At 29.6% G+C, this 17,246-nt stretch overlaps 1 protein-coding gene across 2 annotated transcripts; it reads left to right on the plus strand.

The window, feature by feature from the left end:
* Nucleotides 1–606: 606 nt before the first annotated feature.
* Nucleotides 607–16,235, plus strand: LOC108903672 (asparagine synthetase [glutamine-hydrolyzing]). Of its 2 annotated transcripts, none has more exons than XM_018705920.1 (9): nt 607–662; nt 2,921–3,054; nt 4,923–5,048; nt 5,128–5,365; nt 5,509–5,685; nt 8,953–9,131; nt 11,460–11,845; nt 15,060–15,233; nt 15,917–16,235. In XM_018705920.1, exons 2-9 carry the CDS (start codon nt 2,929–2,931, stop codon nt 16,197–16,199), a joined length of 1,689 nt encoding a protein of 562 aa, XP_018561436.1. In that variant the 5' UTR covers nt 607–662; nt 2,921–2,928; the 3' UTR covers nt 16,200–16,235. The 2 variants fall into 2 exon arrangements, with proteins under 2 accessions (XP_018561436.1, XP_018561435.1); XM_018705919.1 differs by having other exon boundaries at nt 627–854.
* The last annotated feature ends 1,011 nt before the right edge of the window (nt 16,236–17,246 follow it).

The raw sequence follows: 17,246 nt of genomic DNA on the forward strand, positions 1-17,246 counted from the left end.
CTCAAGCTGGACAATGCGTCTAATAAGTCATCTGAATCACTGGACTCAAAATCGGACATCTGTAATATTTTAAAAAGTTTATTTAAAACACCGAGTTTTTTTATATTCTATTTTTTATTACCACAAGTAAAAATTCCATATTAATAATACAAGAATTACTATTTTTTTAAAGGCAACTTCCTGTATAAAATGTGTCTATTTTTTACTAACATTAAACTAAAATCTTTAACAAAGTAATTATCAAAAACATAAACCTTACTTATAGGTTAATGTTAATATTAATAAGATTACGTCATAAATTCCTTGAAAACTAGTTTCTTTCTACGAACACCAAATTCTTCTCATAAAGCAAATATTTTTTATTATCTATTTAGTTTAATTACAGTCCGGAATGACATATTTTCATTATATATATAATTCAAAGTAGCTTACATTATTTATTTTAAAATTTTTAACACATTACAAAAATGACATGATTGATTTATAATTCAAACTGCCGCTTTTTGTCTCCCCTCTCTACATATGGGACATATGGAACACTAGCGCCCTCTTATTTTTGTAAGATTTTTGTTTACATGGAGTTCGGCCTCCTTGTATAGTCTCCATGGTGAGTCTGCTCCTACTGTTTTGACTGTCAGGTGTCACTGTTGGACTGTTGTAAGGTTAGTTGGTGTAACCTGCTGACCTATTCATAAATGTATGCAAGTATATATATAGTGTTGTCCGTCTTGTCAAAAGATTCTTTTTAAGATATTTAACATTAAAAACACGTGGCGCCAAAAAACTTCACATAATACTTGTTACAAAATTATTTCTCACGTCATAATTTCAGTTAATATTTCTCATAAACATAAGTAAGTACCTTAATTGTAATATAATTTATAATAAAATTTAGTTCTTAAAAATAGTCTCTGTTATGATGAGCTTGATTTTTATTTTTTGTGCATAATGGTCAGCTCGAAAAACAAAGCCTTTTGTAGATCGTAAAAGTGGCTGATGTAACAATAATCTTAAATTACCTACATATATTTAACTTTATCTTATACCGGCACCGGCACTAATAATATACTAAATAATGATTGATTTTGATAGAAATAAGTTCGTTAAATCCGTAAATTTCTGTAAGTAAGAATATTTTTGTAAGAATGCAGAAATTATTTTAAAATTTGTAACATTCTAGATTTGCTTCAAAATAGTTGCAGAGTTCAATTTTTTGTATGTTTTAGATTTTGTAAAATCTCGTAATTCATTATTTTTTTATTAAGTAAAAGACATTTTTTAATACTTGAATGATAATCATGATTAGTTTCCGAGATATTTGGTATTTAAGATGCTGCAACTTTAATATAAAGAATGTATAAAAAAATATAACGCCGAAATAGTACGATATTTAGGCGGCCTAATTACTCAATATATTTGTTCATTGAAAAACATTTGTATTAAAAAATGCAATAAATATAAAGGTGTACTATTTGAAAGAATTAAGTTAGGTAATTTTCACCATAAGCGGGACATCCTATACAGGGTGTCTCAACATGACAATGTCCCTGGGGCAGACACAACTAAAATATCTAGACCTCTCCAGCACTTTCGGTTATACCGGAAGTCGACATCAGCTTCGTTATTTTAAACGGGACACCCTATATATTATTACATTTTCGGATTCTACGTGAAATTTGAGGGTCACTTTATTAAATATTCCCTATACTTAGGAGTTATAGAATTTGAGGTATTAATATTTAAAGAAAAAATTTGACAGATGCAAAGGTCCGCGGAGATACTAGTAACTCTTTTCAGGTGCGTGATATCATGTGGATTTTTGGTACCTGCAAAGGGCATAAGTAACACTAAATTAATGGTACCAACAAATGAAAACATTTAATACTAGGTGTTTCATTATTGCTGTTTCATTTTGATAACTTCAAACAGCTATAAGTTTGTTAACTTAAATGGAACACCTTGTATTTTTTACTCTGTCATATCGCACCTTCGCTTCAAAAGTGTCACAACTCAAAAAATTCAATTTTTGACATAATACCACCATTGATTTTGATTTTCAGTTAGTTGCAGTTAAAATGGTTCCAAAATGCTATTTGGTTTTTGGCCCCTTTGCTGAAACCTTTATAATCATCAATAATGTTTTTAAACAATTTAGTTACTTTTGTCGCTAGAGCTTTTTCATCTTTTCTGAAAAATGAAGGATTTTGACTTGTGACACTTTTGAAGCAAGGGTGCGATATGTAGATTGAAATTTCCTTTCAAACCATATAAGCATTGTTAAGGTTGCTGTTACTACTTTTAGAGATATTTGCAATTTTCTATTTATTGGACAGTTTTTCTCATATCGGAGACCTGTGGTCAAATTGGTCAGAAACACTCCAAAATAATAGAAATAACTTGACATTTGTCATGTTAATTGTCAAATTATTGTTGCATCTGAATAGTTTTTGCCGAAAATTTAAATATAAATGCCTGGGTATCATTTGAGCTACTTTCGAAAACACTGTATGTTGTACGGTACATTCTTTCCGTAAAAGTTAACACTTTATTAGTCATTGGTCTATGCCAGCATGCTTGGAGATACACATTTGAATAATTATATATATTTTTTATTTTTGAATTTCAAGATTCTGTATCTCGCAAACCAACGACTTTCTATTCTTGCTAAAGTATTCAAGGCTCAAATGATCTAAAAGGAATTTTGCTACTGCATAGTTCTGATAGATACATTGTTTATTAAGTTACATAATTACACTGTTTTATGTGTTGCTCATGCATTTTTATATGTTTTTTTTTGTTCTATTTATTATTTTATGTCACGCAAAACCACTAAACTATTATGATTACTGCTATATTTTTTATAATCTACGAAATTATCAGAAAAAATAAAACAACCATTAATAGAACATTATATTTGCAGGCAATAAAATGTGCGGAATTTGGGCAGTTTTTGGTTTGACTACAAATTTACATACACATTGCGCATCAGCATTTTCTAAAATTGGTCATAGAGGACCAGATGCATGGAGAGTAGAGTATGACCGGAAATTGAAAGTAAGTAGATACTACAAAAAATACGTTATTTCCACGATATTAAATTATGCATCTTTATAAATTTTTATATCATACTTATATGTTATACAGAGCAATAGGTTGATAAACTTTTCAACCTTTTGTTGACAGAATATATCTAAAATTCCAATAAATATGAGAATTTCTATTTAGCCAAGTTTACCATTTAAATTGGATTTTATTGTCTGACAAGTCTCAATAATTTAAGCCAGGTACTCTTAAATCTTGACGGTATACAGTATGTCCCGGAAGTGGTTGGAAAAAATAAATTAAATTTTTCTATTCTAATTTCTCTTAAAACTCATTTTAGGTTGCATAGAGGATAGAAATCATGTTTTTTCATGTTTTTTCAATTTTTTTTAAATGGCTGCAGTTAGAAAAATTACTTTTGGCACTGATAAACAGAGCTGGGAGTATTGTGACAAAAAAAAAACCAAATAGTATTTTAAATATAAAATAGTATTTTGTATTTTGTGCTTAAAATACTTTTGTTATCACTAGAAAATTATTTTCTATTTCAAATACTTTAATAAAAGTATTTTGTATTTTGTATTTTAAAAAAGTATTTAAAATCTTCTAAAAGTAATTTAAATACTCTTGAGTATTTAAATTACTCGAAGTATTTAAAATACTCAAAATATCTACCAAAAACAAATACTTTTTGCCTGTTACAACTGGCAAATGTACAACACATGCTAAAAAAAATTACGCATCTGCAGAGTAGAATGTCCTAAGCATTCTACTCTGCATTCTGCAATGTGCGTTGTGTTATTGCTGATCTGTCTACTACCTTTTAGGTCACTATTATCACTAGTCAAGTCAGTAGTCAATCATCAAAATTTAAAATTAATTTCTTTTATCATTATAAGAAGAACTAATAAAAAATAATGAGTGAATGAAATATTCTGCATCTCAGTAAACTAAATGAAAATGATTGTTTCCAGTCTCGTGTAGTTTTTTTTTTTTAATTTTTTGATCTTGAAATCGGTCTTGTCTTACACATACAATATATTTTTTTAAGTCACATCCTAAGAGTTTCAGATTCAATATTTCACAAAAATATTTTAAATACTGTTGATGAATATTTTAAATTTTTTTTTAATATTCAACATACTTAAAATACTATTTTAATAAGTAATTTATGTTTAAAATACTTTGCCAAAGAAGTATTTTGCTTTTAAATATTTTAAAATACCTTTACTAGTATTTTGTAAATACATTTTGAAAGTCTTTTGCTCAGCTCTGCTAGTAAAGCTCTGCTGTTTGTGCGCAGATTTGCACCATCTTGCATTTTTTTTTAAATTTTGGGTAGGTGGCCTGTCATTTGTTATAAATGGATTTTAAAAATTATGATTTATACATATTTTTTTCATGTTAATGTTTGTAACGACAAGGGAAGCTGCCTGATGAAAAAATCATAAGTAAAATGTGGAAACAAAGCGATGTCTTTGTAACGAGCTGTTTTTTATGTGATCAAACTTTGCCATAGGTGAAAGCAAGAATATAGAATGTTTCCCTGAATGTTTTCATTATTTGAGAATGAAAACATGTCAAGTATGTGTTTTTCTATTAATTATTTAAACATTTTAGATTTTATTTTGAATAATTATTTTTTAATAACTGTTTAATGAGTATTAGTGTGGTGTAATCCAATAATAGGTGGGGCATGTAGCCTATAGAGTAGCAATTACAGAAAAGTTGCAGAAAACGAAAATTATAGTCATTGGAACATTTTTTTTTAAATAAATTTTTCCTAGTTTTGACAGATTGGAACAGGGAAATTACACCCTATAAATTATAAATACAGGTATTTTTTTGTTTGACTTTGACTTCTTGAAAATATGTTTTAGAACTGTTGTGTTGGATTTCATCGATTGACTATTGTCGACTGCACATATGGAATGCAACCAATGAAATTACATCAGTATCCTCATTCAATGTTAATTTGTAATGGTGAACTGTATAACTGCAAACGTGTAAGTTTAAGTTTCGATTTTTATTTACTTTCATCATAATTTGATCTCGATGTGTTATATAATTTTCAATTTTTTCTAGTTGGCAGAACAGTTTGATTTCAAGTATGAAACATTTAGTGACGTGGAATGTATATTTCATCTATATGAAAAATTTGGTATTGAAGAATGTGTAAAAAATTTGGATGGTGTTTTTGCTTTCTGTTTAGTTGATGTACCTAGACGAAAGGTTTTACTTGGGAGAGATCCTTATGGGGTACGACCACTTTTTAAGATTCTCAGTCAAAGTGGGATACTTGGTATTTGTTCAGAGGCAAAAGGTAATAATGAACTCTATGGAAATATTGATATACAGATGGTTCAGGTAACTGACTTGTGGTTAAACTTTAAACATTCATATCAGTTAATTAAAAATATATTTGAACGTGAATTTTAAAACAATAATTTTTAATAATTCTTATAGGGCTGACAGCCATTGAAAAGGAACTAAACGGCGAATATAAGAAGTTAGAACCATTTCCACCTGGAACATTTGAAGAATATGACATATTGGAAAATGGAAAAGTGAAACTGGTGAAAAGTCAACGGTATTTTTCACCTGGAGATAAACCATCTTTCAAACCATTTGTCACATATGAAGGTATTTTATGAATTTCTTAATTATTGTGCTACTTAAGGAGCCCACTATCATTTCCTTAGAAACGACCAGTGACTGGTCAAAATGTAAGTGGTCATATTTGATAAGTAATTATGAAGATGATTATCGAATTAAAATTGTGGAAAAAAAGGTAAAAATGTTTCGCAGTTTTATGTGAAAAACATTTTTCATAATCAACTAACACACCTAAGAGAAATGAAGCCCTAATTTAATTTTTTATTCCACAAATTATGTTTGAAATTTTTTGTTGTGAATTATCACCTAAACGACAGTATGAGTTCTACGCTTCATTTTGAAAATATTACCACTAACCAGCCACCACTGAGATTAAGACATATTTTAAATTTATAGGTATTATTATATACAGTGTAAACTCTTTATAACGTCGTTCTTTATAACGAAGAACTTCCTATAACATAGAAATTAGGTCAATTTGGTTGGTGTACGTCAAAACCCATACATTAATACACTATCTTTATAGCGCAACAGCCATTCTCTATTACGAAGAAATATGTTCATATTTAGACACCAGCAAGTATTAATAGTGTAATTGTTTTTATAATCAGCTTACAAAAGGTTCCGACTAAATCTTTGAGGTGCCGAAATTTCTAAGAAAGACCTTGAGGTACTAAACAACTGCCTTGCTTTTGTTATTGCTAATTGCCTCGAATACGTGTGCCATTACTCTTGGATTACATTGTTTCTATGAAATTTTGCACTCAGTTACTAAACGCACTAGGCGCCTATTATGTATTATCAGTCGTAAACCTACTTTAAAACTGTCAAGATGGCCAGTAAAAGAAAAGCGTTATGTGGTAACGAAAAAGTTTGTTTGATACATGCGATAGAAAAAGGAGAAAAGAAGAGTAATGTTTGAAGACGTTTAGGCCTCAGTCCATCTACTGTTGCTACCATTTGGAAAAACAGTAGCAATTCTACAGGCGGAACTGCAGGGAGTGTCTACTAAAAAATTAAGAGAGCCAAAATTCGAAGACTTAAATCAAGCAATGTTGTCATGGTTTAACAATCAGGGCCAGAATAATGTACCCATCTCGGGGCCAATTGTTAAAGCCAAGGCTGAGAAGTTTGCGAACAACTAGGCATTACTGACTTTAAAGCATCAGAAGGTTGACTTGGAAAATTTAAGCACCGTCATAACATTACCTATGGTAAAATGAACGGAGAGGCGTGAGATGTCGATATGAATGTGACTAATGACTGGATTAATAACGTTTGACCTAAATTAATGGATAAGTACTCACCAAATGACATTTTCAATGCTGATGAAACGGGAAAATTGGAAATTATTGTAATTGGTGAAATTTGGTTATTTTTCCTTCTTCCCTCCATTTAACAAAAACTCTTTATAACGAAGAAAAATCCCCGGTCCCTTAAGATTCGTTAAAAAGAGTTTACACTGTATTATATTTATAGGTATTTATAGCCATAGGTAGACTGCAGTAAACTTTTTTATTGTTGATTTTTCGAGAAAAAGTTGTTCTTGATAAAAAGTTGCCTATCTCGGGGAGCCATGGGCATTAATCAAATTTGTAATAAAAAATACAGGGCATCCAAAAAATTTCAAATTGTGAAATATCCCTAAGCAAAGTGCCTTTAATTTTCATTTTCGTTAAAAACTTGTATTTAACAAAGTTTTTCGAGAACTTAAGAAATGCTCAAATACCGGATTTAGTCAAAAAGAATAATAAGAATAAGAAAGAATAATCACATTTTGCAAATAAGGAGATTCGATTTTTAACTCTTATTTCTTAAAACGGACAGAAATTGTAAAAAATAAGTAAAATATTATTTTAAATTTAATATAATATAAAAATAGCTTGGAAGAACAATTTCCGGGTTGGTTACCACGTTGTCGGTTTAGGATTCTTGACGGTTCTTGACGTGTTTCGGCTTTAATTCCTATGATACCCAATTTCCTTGCTTTCGAATCATACATTTAAACGTTTGGAAACTATTGTGTGATCAACATTTAACTATGCAGCAAGTTCATTTTGCGTTTGATATGAATCTTGGTCGAGTAATGCTACCAATTCCTCATCTTTGAACTTTTTCATTTGACTAGGGCTTTCTTTGTCAACTATATTGAAGTCACCACTTCTAAAATGTCGAAATACTCAAACGTTTTTCTCGATGGAGTATGTTCACCGTAAATTTCCAACAGTACTCTATGACTTTCAGCAGCACATTTCTTTGAATTGAACAGGAAAAGTAAAACTTCCCACAAATGGTATTTTGTTGGCTCGTAACAAAATATATTACAAGCTCTGAAAATATGTTCAATAGAATTTGTCTCAAAATGACACATAGTAAAAAGTAAAGCTTAATGACAGAGCTTTGACATGAATATAGTTACAGAGAAGTGTCCAATGTGATAGCATAAGTTACAGCATCTATTAGTCCCTCAAAATTAATCCTAGTATTTTAGAATTTTTTTATTTACTAGCTATTTCCTGGACAGTGTTGGTATAATTCAGTGGCATTGGGGCATGTAGCCATTAGAGTAGTTGTTTTCTGCAATATCAATGGTTATTAATCTAGTTTGTAAAATTATAGATATCTTTTACATATCGAGATTTTTGATGTCGAAGAACATTGTTTGACTACATTTTGTAGGATTCTTTAGGAAAACATTGGATTTAATTCAAGTAGCTTAATACCTTTATAATAAAGTAAAAATATGACAGCTGATAATAAAATATGTATTTTTAAAGAGAAATATCTTTTTAAAAGAGTTAGTAACTTGGTTGATACAAATTTTAAGTGACTCTTGCTTGTTATATTTCTTTGGTAAAGGTGTACATTTACTAGGAAGTCATTCTGAATATCACAGATTTCTACAGTGAAAATGATTGATTTCTTAGTTGTCCTGTTTGTTGAATAACAAATAAAAAAATCTTTATGAATTAGTGTACTTATTTTTTAGATTGTTTTAAATTTAGTTGGATATTTTGCTAAACTTAAAATGAACTGAAAAATATATTTTGGAAATAAACGAATGACTTTCCTAACAAAGCAAATAAAAAAGCTATATTTGTTTGAAATAAATGCTTTTGACACTATACTTTCAATTGGTGCATTAACTAAAAATTTTTTAATCCCATATTATTGATAAAAAGCCAATAATTATTAATGTGTCTTTTAGTTTGTAAGCAAGAACCTGCGGGAGCATTAAATTGACAATTCTTGAATTATAAGAGCTGTTTTAAAATAAACACAATTTTTTTTAAGATTTGATCCCAAACGACCATACAGGCAACATAAGGAAATTATTGACAGAAGCTGTAAGGAAAAGATTGATGGCAGATAGAAGGATAGGATGTTTACTTTCGGGTGGTTTAGATTCTTCACTGATTGCATCTTTATTAGTTAAAGAAGCAAAAAGGGCCAACCTACCCTATAAAGTACAGGTGAGAATAAATTTAATAGAAAATACTTATTGAAATGCTTGCCTTTGTTTTGTTCATATACAGGGTATGTTTTTTTTCCGAGTTAGAGCATGGGATCTTGGTTATTGTAGGAGGTTCTATGTCAGACAAATTAGGGCAAAGTTGCGGAGTTTAATGAGGAATAACTTACTGAAGAGAAGTTTGTCTTATTTTATTTCATTTTGAAGGCATTGATAACTGATTTTCAGTTTTACCTCCTTTTTTTTTTTATCGTAAATTGAAAGCGGCATACTATAAAATTATTTTTATATCACTATTCTATTAGAATGCAAAAATATAAATTTTTTTGTAAAAAAAGATAATTTGGTATTTCGGTAAAAACAAAAAAACATATGATGCATCCTAATAATTAGAAAAATTGAATTGAATAACAGAATTGAATTCAATAATATAACAAACTATATGGTGCCGCCTATAAGAAAAAAAAGTTGAAATTGTTTCTCTGATAAGTATTATGGCTGATTCTACGATATATTGACCCCTTTGCAAAAAAATGTTCTAACATGTTCTTCCTAGTTTAGTTAGTTTTCATTTCTGTGGTGTGTTTTATGTTTATGTTTTATGTTTATTAGTTAGTTTTCTTTTAAAAAAATAAAAACGAAAATCAACATTTTTAGTTTTTTTTTGGATAACTTCGAAATGAAAAGAGATAGGTCAGATTCCTTTTTAGTATGTTATTCGTCGTTAAATTTTACAACTTTTTTCTGTATTTTTTGCAATAGTGAAGAATCCCCAAGATGTAACTTGAAAAATAAATTCTATCATAACTACAACCACATAACTTGAACTGATTTATAATGTATTACATAACAAGGGCTATAAGTAGCATTTTACGTGTGAACGTAATTTTTTCAATAAAATTGTGTGGATTTTCTGGAGCTCAAGTGCTATAATTCTGACTGTCAGACATAACCAGATAAATATACCTAAGTCTAAGAAATTATCATCGTTTAAATGTTCATTAGACCATCGACAATATCGTACTCGTTGGTTGTGATCAGAAGGATGTAAACCTTATAGGGATGCATATGCAGCTGCTTCTGAATGCCTTGTGACAAGTCCCAACTGATACACCTACGGACATACGTTGATTGAAATATTCTCTTGACATATCAATAAAATATGTACAATTATTTTTTGTAAATACACAAATTAACCTGCGTAAAGTTGTAAAATTTTATATGTTAATAAAAAAAATACATTCTAAGAAATTGTAATAAAAATTTGTTCAAAATTATTTAATTATAATCTTAACTTCAGCTTTATGTTAAAAATTTTACATAATTCAAACTATATTAAGTTTATCGCGGTACCTCTGTTTGAGTAGATAACTGCAAAACAGATTTCTTAGGACTTCACACCATTTGTTGCCGAATATCTTCAATGAAATTTTCTGTTAAAACAGTAGGTCTGCTTGTTGACTTGCCCTTACAAATACAGTATTTCTCCTCATATATTTTAATAAGGATTAATTTGTGGTTTTTAAACACATCATATACGATATTAGCATCAGGAAACGCTTCAACAAATCATTCCATACAGGATTGCAAAGTAAGACCAAGTTCCAAGTGCGTTCCGTGTATCACTGCGAAAATGTGCCATCAAAATAAATGCGTCTTGTTCCGGTGCATTTTTACACAAATCTACAAGAAATAAAAATTTAACAAAATATTTGTTTAACTTAGTGGAAAAATGTCAAATTTTTGGAGTTCTGACAAGAATAATATATTTTCAAAGATTAATTTGTAGAAAAGCATAGAAATTCTGGTAAACACTGCTGAATTAATTGTACAAACAATAGGCATAAAGAACACTAAAAGTTACGAACGCCTCTGGATTGACAATTCACCTAGGGTCCCTAATTAGTAGTTGGTAATTTTTCCTTGATAATTTATGCAACACCAATATAAGAAAATCAAATTACTGTGCGCGAAAACAAATCTGGTTACATGGGACTTGGGCATTTATGAAGGCACTGTATTTCAAAATATTGTTAAGTATATTAGCCTTGATATGAAAACATAACCTGTACTATCTCTATGGCCCAGAGTGATGCCTGTCGTCTTATTAATCCTGGGGTTAAAGGTTCGATCCCTGATACAACGATGTTTGTTTTTCGTTTATATTTATTTCAAACACCATTTATTATTAACACATGTGAGTACTTTAACCACATGATATTCAACTAACCAGAAAGTATTGACACTTATACATTCATTTATGGTAGTGAGCGTAGAAAAAGTGTTATTTATTTATTTTGAGTTGTGAAAAAGTTTTCATTCATTTTAGTCATTTGCAATTGGGATGGGTGATAGCCCAGATTTACGAGCAGCCCGTGTAGTTGCTAAACACATAGGTACGGAGCATCATGAGGTGACGTTCACAGAGGAAGATGTGGTTAAAATTCTTGATGATGTAATTTATACACTGGAGATCCCTGATATCACTACAATAAGGGCCTCTATACCTATGTATTTGATCTCAAAATATATTCAAGAAAATACTGATACAACAGTACTATTTAGCGGTGAGGGGGCCGATGAGATTGCTCAAGGTTATATATACTTCAGAGATGCACCGAGTCCTAAGTTAGCTCATGAAGATAGTTTGAGGTTGTTAAGGGAAATATATATGTTTGATGGCCTTAGAGCTGATAGAACAACTGCAGCACACAGGTTAGTTGTAAAGAAATTTTTACTTAATTGCTTTATTTTATTAAATCATTGTGCAGTAACTGTTTTTAAAATTGTTCATTACTGAAAAACAAAATACAGATAGAATCTGGAAACAAATAGATCATACTTCAAGGGGAATTCTGCTTCCTTAACTGCTTAGATTTTGATGATTTAACACAGGTGTTGTTTTTGTTAACCCAAGTTATCTCGATAATTATTCACCAACAATTTTTGTACTACCTAACATATGCTAGCAAATGCTCAATAATGTTTTAAGTGTCTCGGTAATTGGTGGCTCCGTCTTACACCTTTGAACAGGTTGAGCTCATCTTCGTCCTTCATTATTATTATTATTCCACACCCATGTAATACTACTACAGGGGAGAGAGATTACTATTCTGGACAAATAAATATTACTTTTATTTATATATTTGCAAACACGGAGAGCAACTAATTGAATCAAAATCTGATGAAGAGCAGAAGTACGTGTCTGAGTAGCTCTTATACAGTTGCGGCCCTGGGGTAGAGTAGTGAGAGGAGTGGTCGCTCTAGGCAACAAGTGACAAGGGGCGTCAAAATGCCGAATGCGAAACACAATTTCGAGTGAAAAAAAATTTTGCTGGTGCCTTTTGAGATACACCAAATACTAATTTAATTATACAGGCTGATTCACTTTTTATGATTAGGATCTTAACCATCTACAGATCTCGTCAAAATAATGTAATTATGAAGTATACATTTTTTCTTCCAAAATGTTCGAAATGTTGTCCTCGAACCTCAATGCATTTTTCACATCACCTAATTTAGCTTTGAACTGCTCTCCTAATCATATTGGGGTTGTGTTTAAGAGTTTCACAATTATTTTCAATTCTTCTTCTTAACCTTTCAAGAGTACAGACTTACTTTAATATATCCCCAAATGAAATAATCCATGTAATTTAGATCTGGCGATTGTGGCGGCCAAGCAATGGGACTGGTACCAGGTTCTGCATGATTCATTTCCAAAATAGGCTCGATCCAACGATGTGGATAGTGCTCCCTGAGCCACTGCCTAATTTGAAGGTCATAATGAGCCGAAGCGCCATCATCTGAATCCATATATTTTTCCTTACAAGAATCATAAGTTGTCGAGTAAAATATTTAAATCTTCTTTGTTTGAAAAACATTTTACATGTAATGAATCCATAAGAAGACATTTTTCTCAAAAACCAAGCATTTCTTTTAATAATAGTAAGAGATCTTTTTGCTGTAGAATAAACCGCAATATAAAAAAATATAGGTACTCATTTTGAATAATTTCTAGTGTAGAAATTATTATTACAAATAGGGTATCAGGTTATTGATCTATTTTCACAATAATTTGTAAAATCGATAAAGCTTTTCATTCGTACACTTCATACTAAATATAAAAGAAATGGCTTTCATAGTTTTAGAAAAAATAAATAAAAACCAAAAAAAAAGTTTTTTCAAGAGCTTAAAACTTTAAAGGAAGCCTTTGGAAGAAAAAGTGTATACATACTTCAAAATAACATTATTTTGACGAGATCTATCTATGGTTAAAGTCCTAATCATAAAAAGTGAATCACCCTGTATAGCGGTAGGAACTTTATGTTAAAGAAGTAGGAGTGTAATAATTAAAGCTACTTAATTTAATTTAAATTCAATAAGTGTTGATTTTTGCAATAAAAGTAGATATGTATTTGAAAAAGTTGGTAGGTAATTATTATCGATTTAACATAAATCAAAAGGTTCTTATATGCACAACGACTTTTTTGTAGCATCTTGTAGTTGTTGAAAACACTAAATATACAGGATGCCCCAATATTATTCTATGTACATGGAATTTTTACAATTTCAGTTTGTATTTTGTCATAAAGGGAAGGGTTTAAAGGGTAATTTTTTTCTATTGCTAACGGTTTTTGATTTAATTATTTTATTAGTCATCACAAATGAATTTTCAATGCAAATCTGATTTAATTATCATAAAAAATATGAAGTATTTGATAATAAATTAATTCTTTGTAGAGTTGTAACTGAAAACTTATAATTGAATGTTCTTTTAGGAAAATTATTGGAAATAATTACCGTTTTTATTAATACATTATTCAGTTAAAAATACAAAATAATTGCACTCATCTCAGATTTTCCCCATTCTGTAAACTGTGATTATTAAATTTGAGTCGTTGTGACTATTCTTATTTGTGATTATTTGATTATTCTTATTTCTCTCTACCAAGAGTGTGAAACATCAGTTTAATTTATTTATTGTAAAAAATATATAGGTATTTGTTTTATTCCATTAAAATGGATCGTTCTAGAAGAAAATAGATTTCAATTTAAATAATTTAATTTAATTAAATTTCACTTTTTCATGATTTAAAGTAGGTACCTAACTAGCCTTTATTTTTAAAAAGTTAACATGTACTGAGATATGGCCTTATTAGGTCACTGATTTTTGAGTTGTTCTAAACTATAAGAAAATGAGCAAAAGGGTGGGGTTTACTTTGATTAGAATATTCCTAAATACTCGGTTTTCTGTAACTGAGAACTAACGTTGGAGGGCAAATGGCTTCGAACGGGACTAAACTCGGTTTATTAATGTAAATATCAATATGTTCGTAGAATTTATTTCAACATAATAATATCAATATAATAATATCAATAGTAAGTAAATAGTCACACTAAATAACAGTGAAAATACTTATGACTGTTAGAATTCATTGTTTTACCAAGTTTTATGGAATGAAATTTCAATGTCCTTCACATAATAATAACTTGTGTAAGGAGAAATGTTTATCTACTGTTATAGACAGTATGAGAAGTTATTGCATGAAATATATGTAATGCGTATAATTTTACCTAAAGTCTAACATTTCATTTTCTGGAGTAAGGACTTCCACCAAAGTAGAACTTTATTAAAATCTTCACCATTTTAACTCTACTAATAACTGCAGTAGAAGTCAGCAATATGCAACATACTAATTAAAAAATAAGCTTATATTCATAATCGGTTATGCCAGATTCCTTTTTGCACTAAATTTTATTGAAATATCTTCAAAGAGAAGTTATCTTGGAAAAATGAAGAAAATGTACTGAAATAACTTATTCTAAATTGGTTCATTTTAATTCATGTTAGATGTTATTTTTGAAATATGGTTATTCTGGGCACTGGTATAAAGGACAAATTTTATATTATAATTATTTCTTATTGCAGTTTGGAATTGAGAGTTCCTTTCTTAGATTTGCAGTTTACAAACTATTATCTCAATGTCGATCTTGAATTGAAACAACCAAAAGATGGCATAGAAAAGTATTTGCTGAGGTCTGCATTTGACAAAACTGATGTTTTACCTCATGAAATTCTTTGGCGGCATAAAGAAGCATTCAGGTAATTGATTTGGTTATTTATGTTGATTTATTAATATAAAAACATATGAGTACAAAAATAGGGGATTTTACTCATAAAAATAGTGTTCCCATAGCATTTTTTAAAACTCTTTATTAATAGTTAAACAATTTTGTTGATGATAAAACTACACCTACAAAAAAAATCTAAGTTCTAATGCCTTAAGTAACTAACTGACTACAAAATTGGTCGTATTTTTTTATTCGTTTCTGAGGAAAAAACTCAAATGTTTTGGGACCACTATATAAAAGAAAATATGTTTTGTAAACTTGTAAGAATCCCCTTTAAATACATTGCATATAAAGAAAAATGTGTGATTTAAAAATAATATTTATGGTAGCAAATACTGTTGTAAAATATTAAATATGCAAGTTCTATAAATTTTAATAAATACTCGAATGAAATAACTTTTATGAACAACTTTCTAGTCAATAAGGGTTAAGCCCCTTTAGGATATCAGATTTTTAAGATTTTTTTAGGTTCAGCTTGTTACTAATAAAACATTGCTTGACTGAAGTTGTGATGAAATATTAATTAAAAGGGTAATTTTGAAGTTATATAAATCTCATTAGTATTGGGTTTTCAAATAAGTGTCATAGAAACTTGTACCGTGATTTTTATCTTTAAAATATCCATTCGTAAATAAATTTTACTTGCAATTTTAGTGATGGTGTCGCATCTAAAAAGAAATCGTTATTTGTCATTTTGCAAGAAATTGTGGAAGAGAGATTACCACAGGCTTATGACGAAGCTGCTGCAGCTAAATTGTATCCGCATTGTACTCCCAGCTCAAAAGAGTCGTTGTATTACAGAGGAGTTTTCGAAAAGAGTTTTCAGGACCTGGCTAAAAATTTCTTACCTTATTATTGGATGCCTAGATGGGTAGAAGGAATAACCGATCCGTCAGCAAGATTTATCAAGCATTATGCTGCAGAAGATAACAAATAGATAATAAAAGTGAAGTGCAAGAAAAAAAGTTCAAAATTTTGTTTTATTTATTTACAATTTTTTTGTTGCATAGTTTTTTTTATACATTTTATAATTTAGATCAGAGTTTAGCGATATGCGAGTATGTACCTACTTTTCATTGTGAAATTTCAAAGTGGGCAAAAGTAAGTTTGTTAAAAACAACAAATTAGCAAATCATTAATAAATAATAATAATTAANGCAGCCTGGGATGCGCTTTGCTAAGGTGTCTCAAGTATAAGTGAAAATAGTAAACTTTATAGTAAGAGATGGAAATGCCGTTTCATCATTGTTCATAAGGCAAGGTTCACTAAAGAAATATGGAATTTTATCTTGATTACGTACATTTAGTTCAAAGTAATTCAAAATAAATTGCTAAAAAGCACATCACTGTTATTTTGGTCGTTTCCATAGCAAGACATGCATTCTTTTCAAAGAGCATTTTTTTTATTGGTGTACTGAGTGAAATGGTATTTTGTTTTAGCTTTTGAAATATTTTTTATATAAAATTTTTTTTTACAATCTCAAATTATACAGAGCCTTCATAAATGTTTACAAGCCATGTGACTGTCGAGCTTAGGCAACGCAACATTGCACTACTGGTACTGGTAATGAAAAATCCCTAAATCTTGGTATCACCAATATTGATTCGTTTACAAAGAACAGTAACAAACCATTATGCCTACACTTGAGATAATGAGAGTGCTGATTGGTGGAATAGAACCTCAAAAAATTACACCAATCAAGACTGGTGAGACAGAATGTTGTGTTTTGATATAACCTTGATCTTATTGTTTTAATCATTTTTAATTTTACCAAAATTTAATTACCAACATGAAGGAACAAAATTACTGTTTCAAACAAAATTACTGGTCCCGTGGCTTGTAATCATTTATGAAGGTTCTATTAATTGATAAGAAAATTCAAGCAATTTAGTTTATTTTAATTAAGAACATTAGAATGGAGACATTCTCATTTTCATTTTCAATGCTGGTCCTTATTTCCACATTCCTATATCAATAGAAAAA

The sequence above is a fragment of the Anoplophora glabripennis genome, unplaced genomic scaffold (genome assembly GCF_000390285.2).
Source record: "Anoplophora glabripennis isolate ALB-LARVAE unplaced genomic scaffold, Agla_2.0 scaffold89, whole genome shotgun sequence".
Classification (NCBI taxonomy): domain Eukaryota; kingdom Metazoa; phylum Arthropoda; class Insecta; order Coleoptera; family Cerambycidae; genus Anoplophora; species Anoplophora glabripennis.

Excerpts from the sequence above, each read along its gene's own strand:
- LOC108903672 (XM_018705920.1), top strand. The coding sequence starts at position 2,929 with ATGTGCGGAATTTGGGCAGTTTTTGGTTTGACTACAAATTTACATACA. Across the intron at positions 5,366-5,508 it reads TATTTGTTCAGAGGCAAAAG|GGCTGACAGCCATTGAAAAG; the intron begins GTAATAATGAAC and ends TAATTCTTATAG. Across the intron at positions 15,234-15,916 it reads CGGCATAAAGAAGCATTCAG|TGATGGTGTCGCATCTAAAA; the intron begins GTAATTGATTTG and ends TTGCAATTTTAG.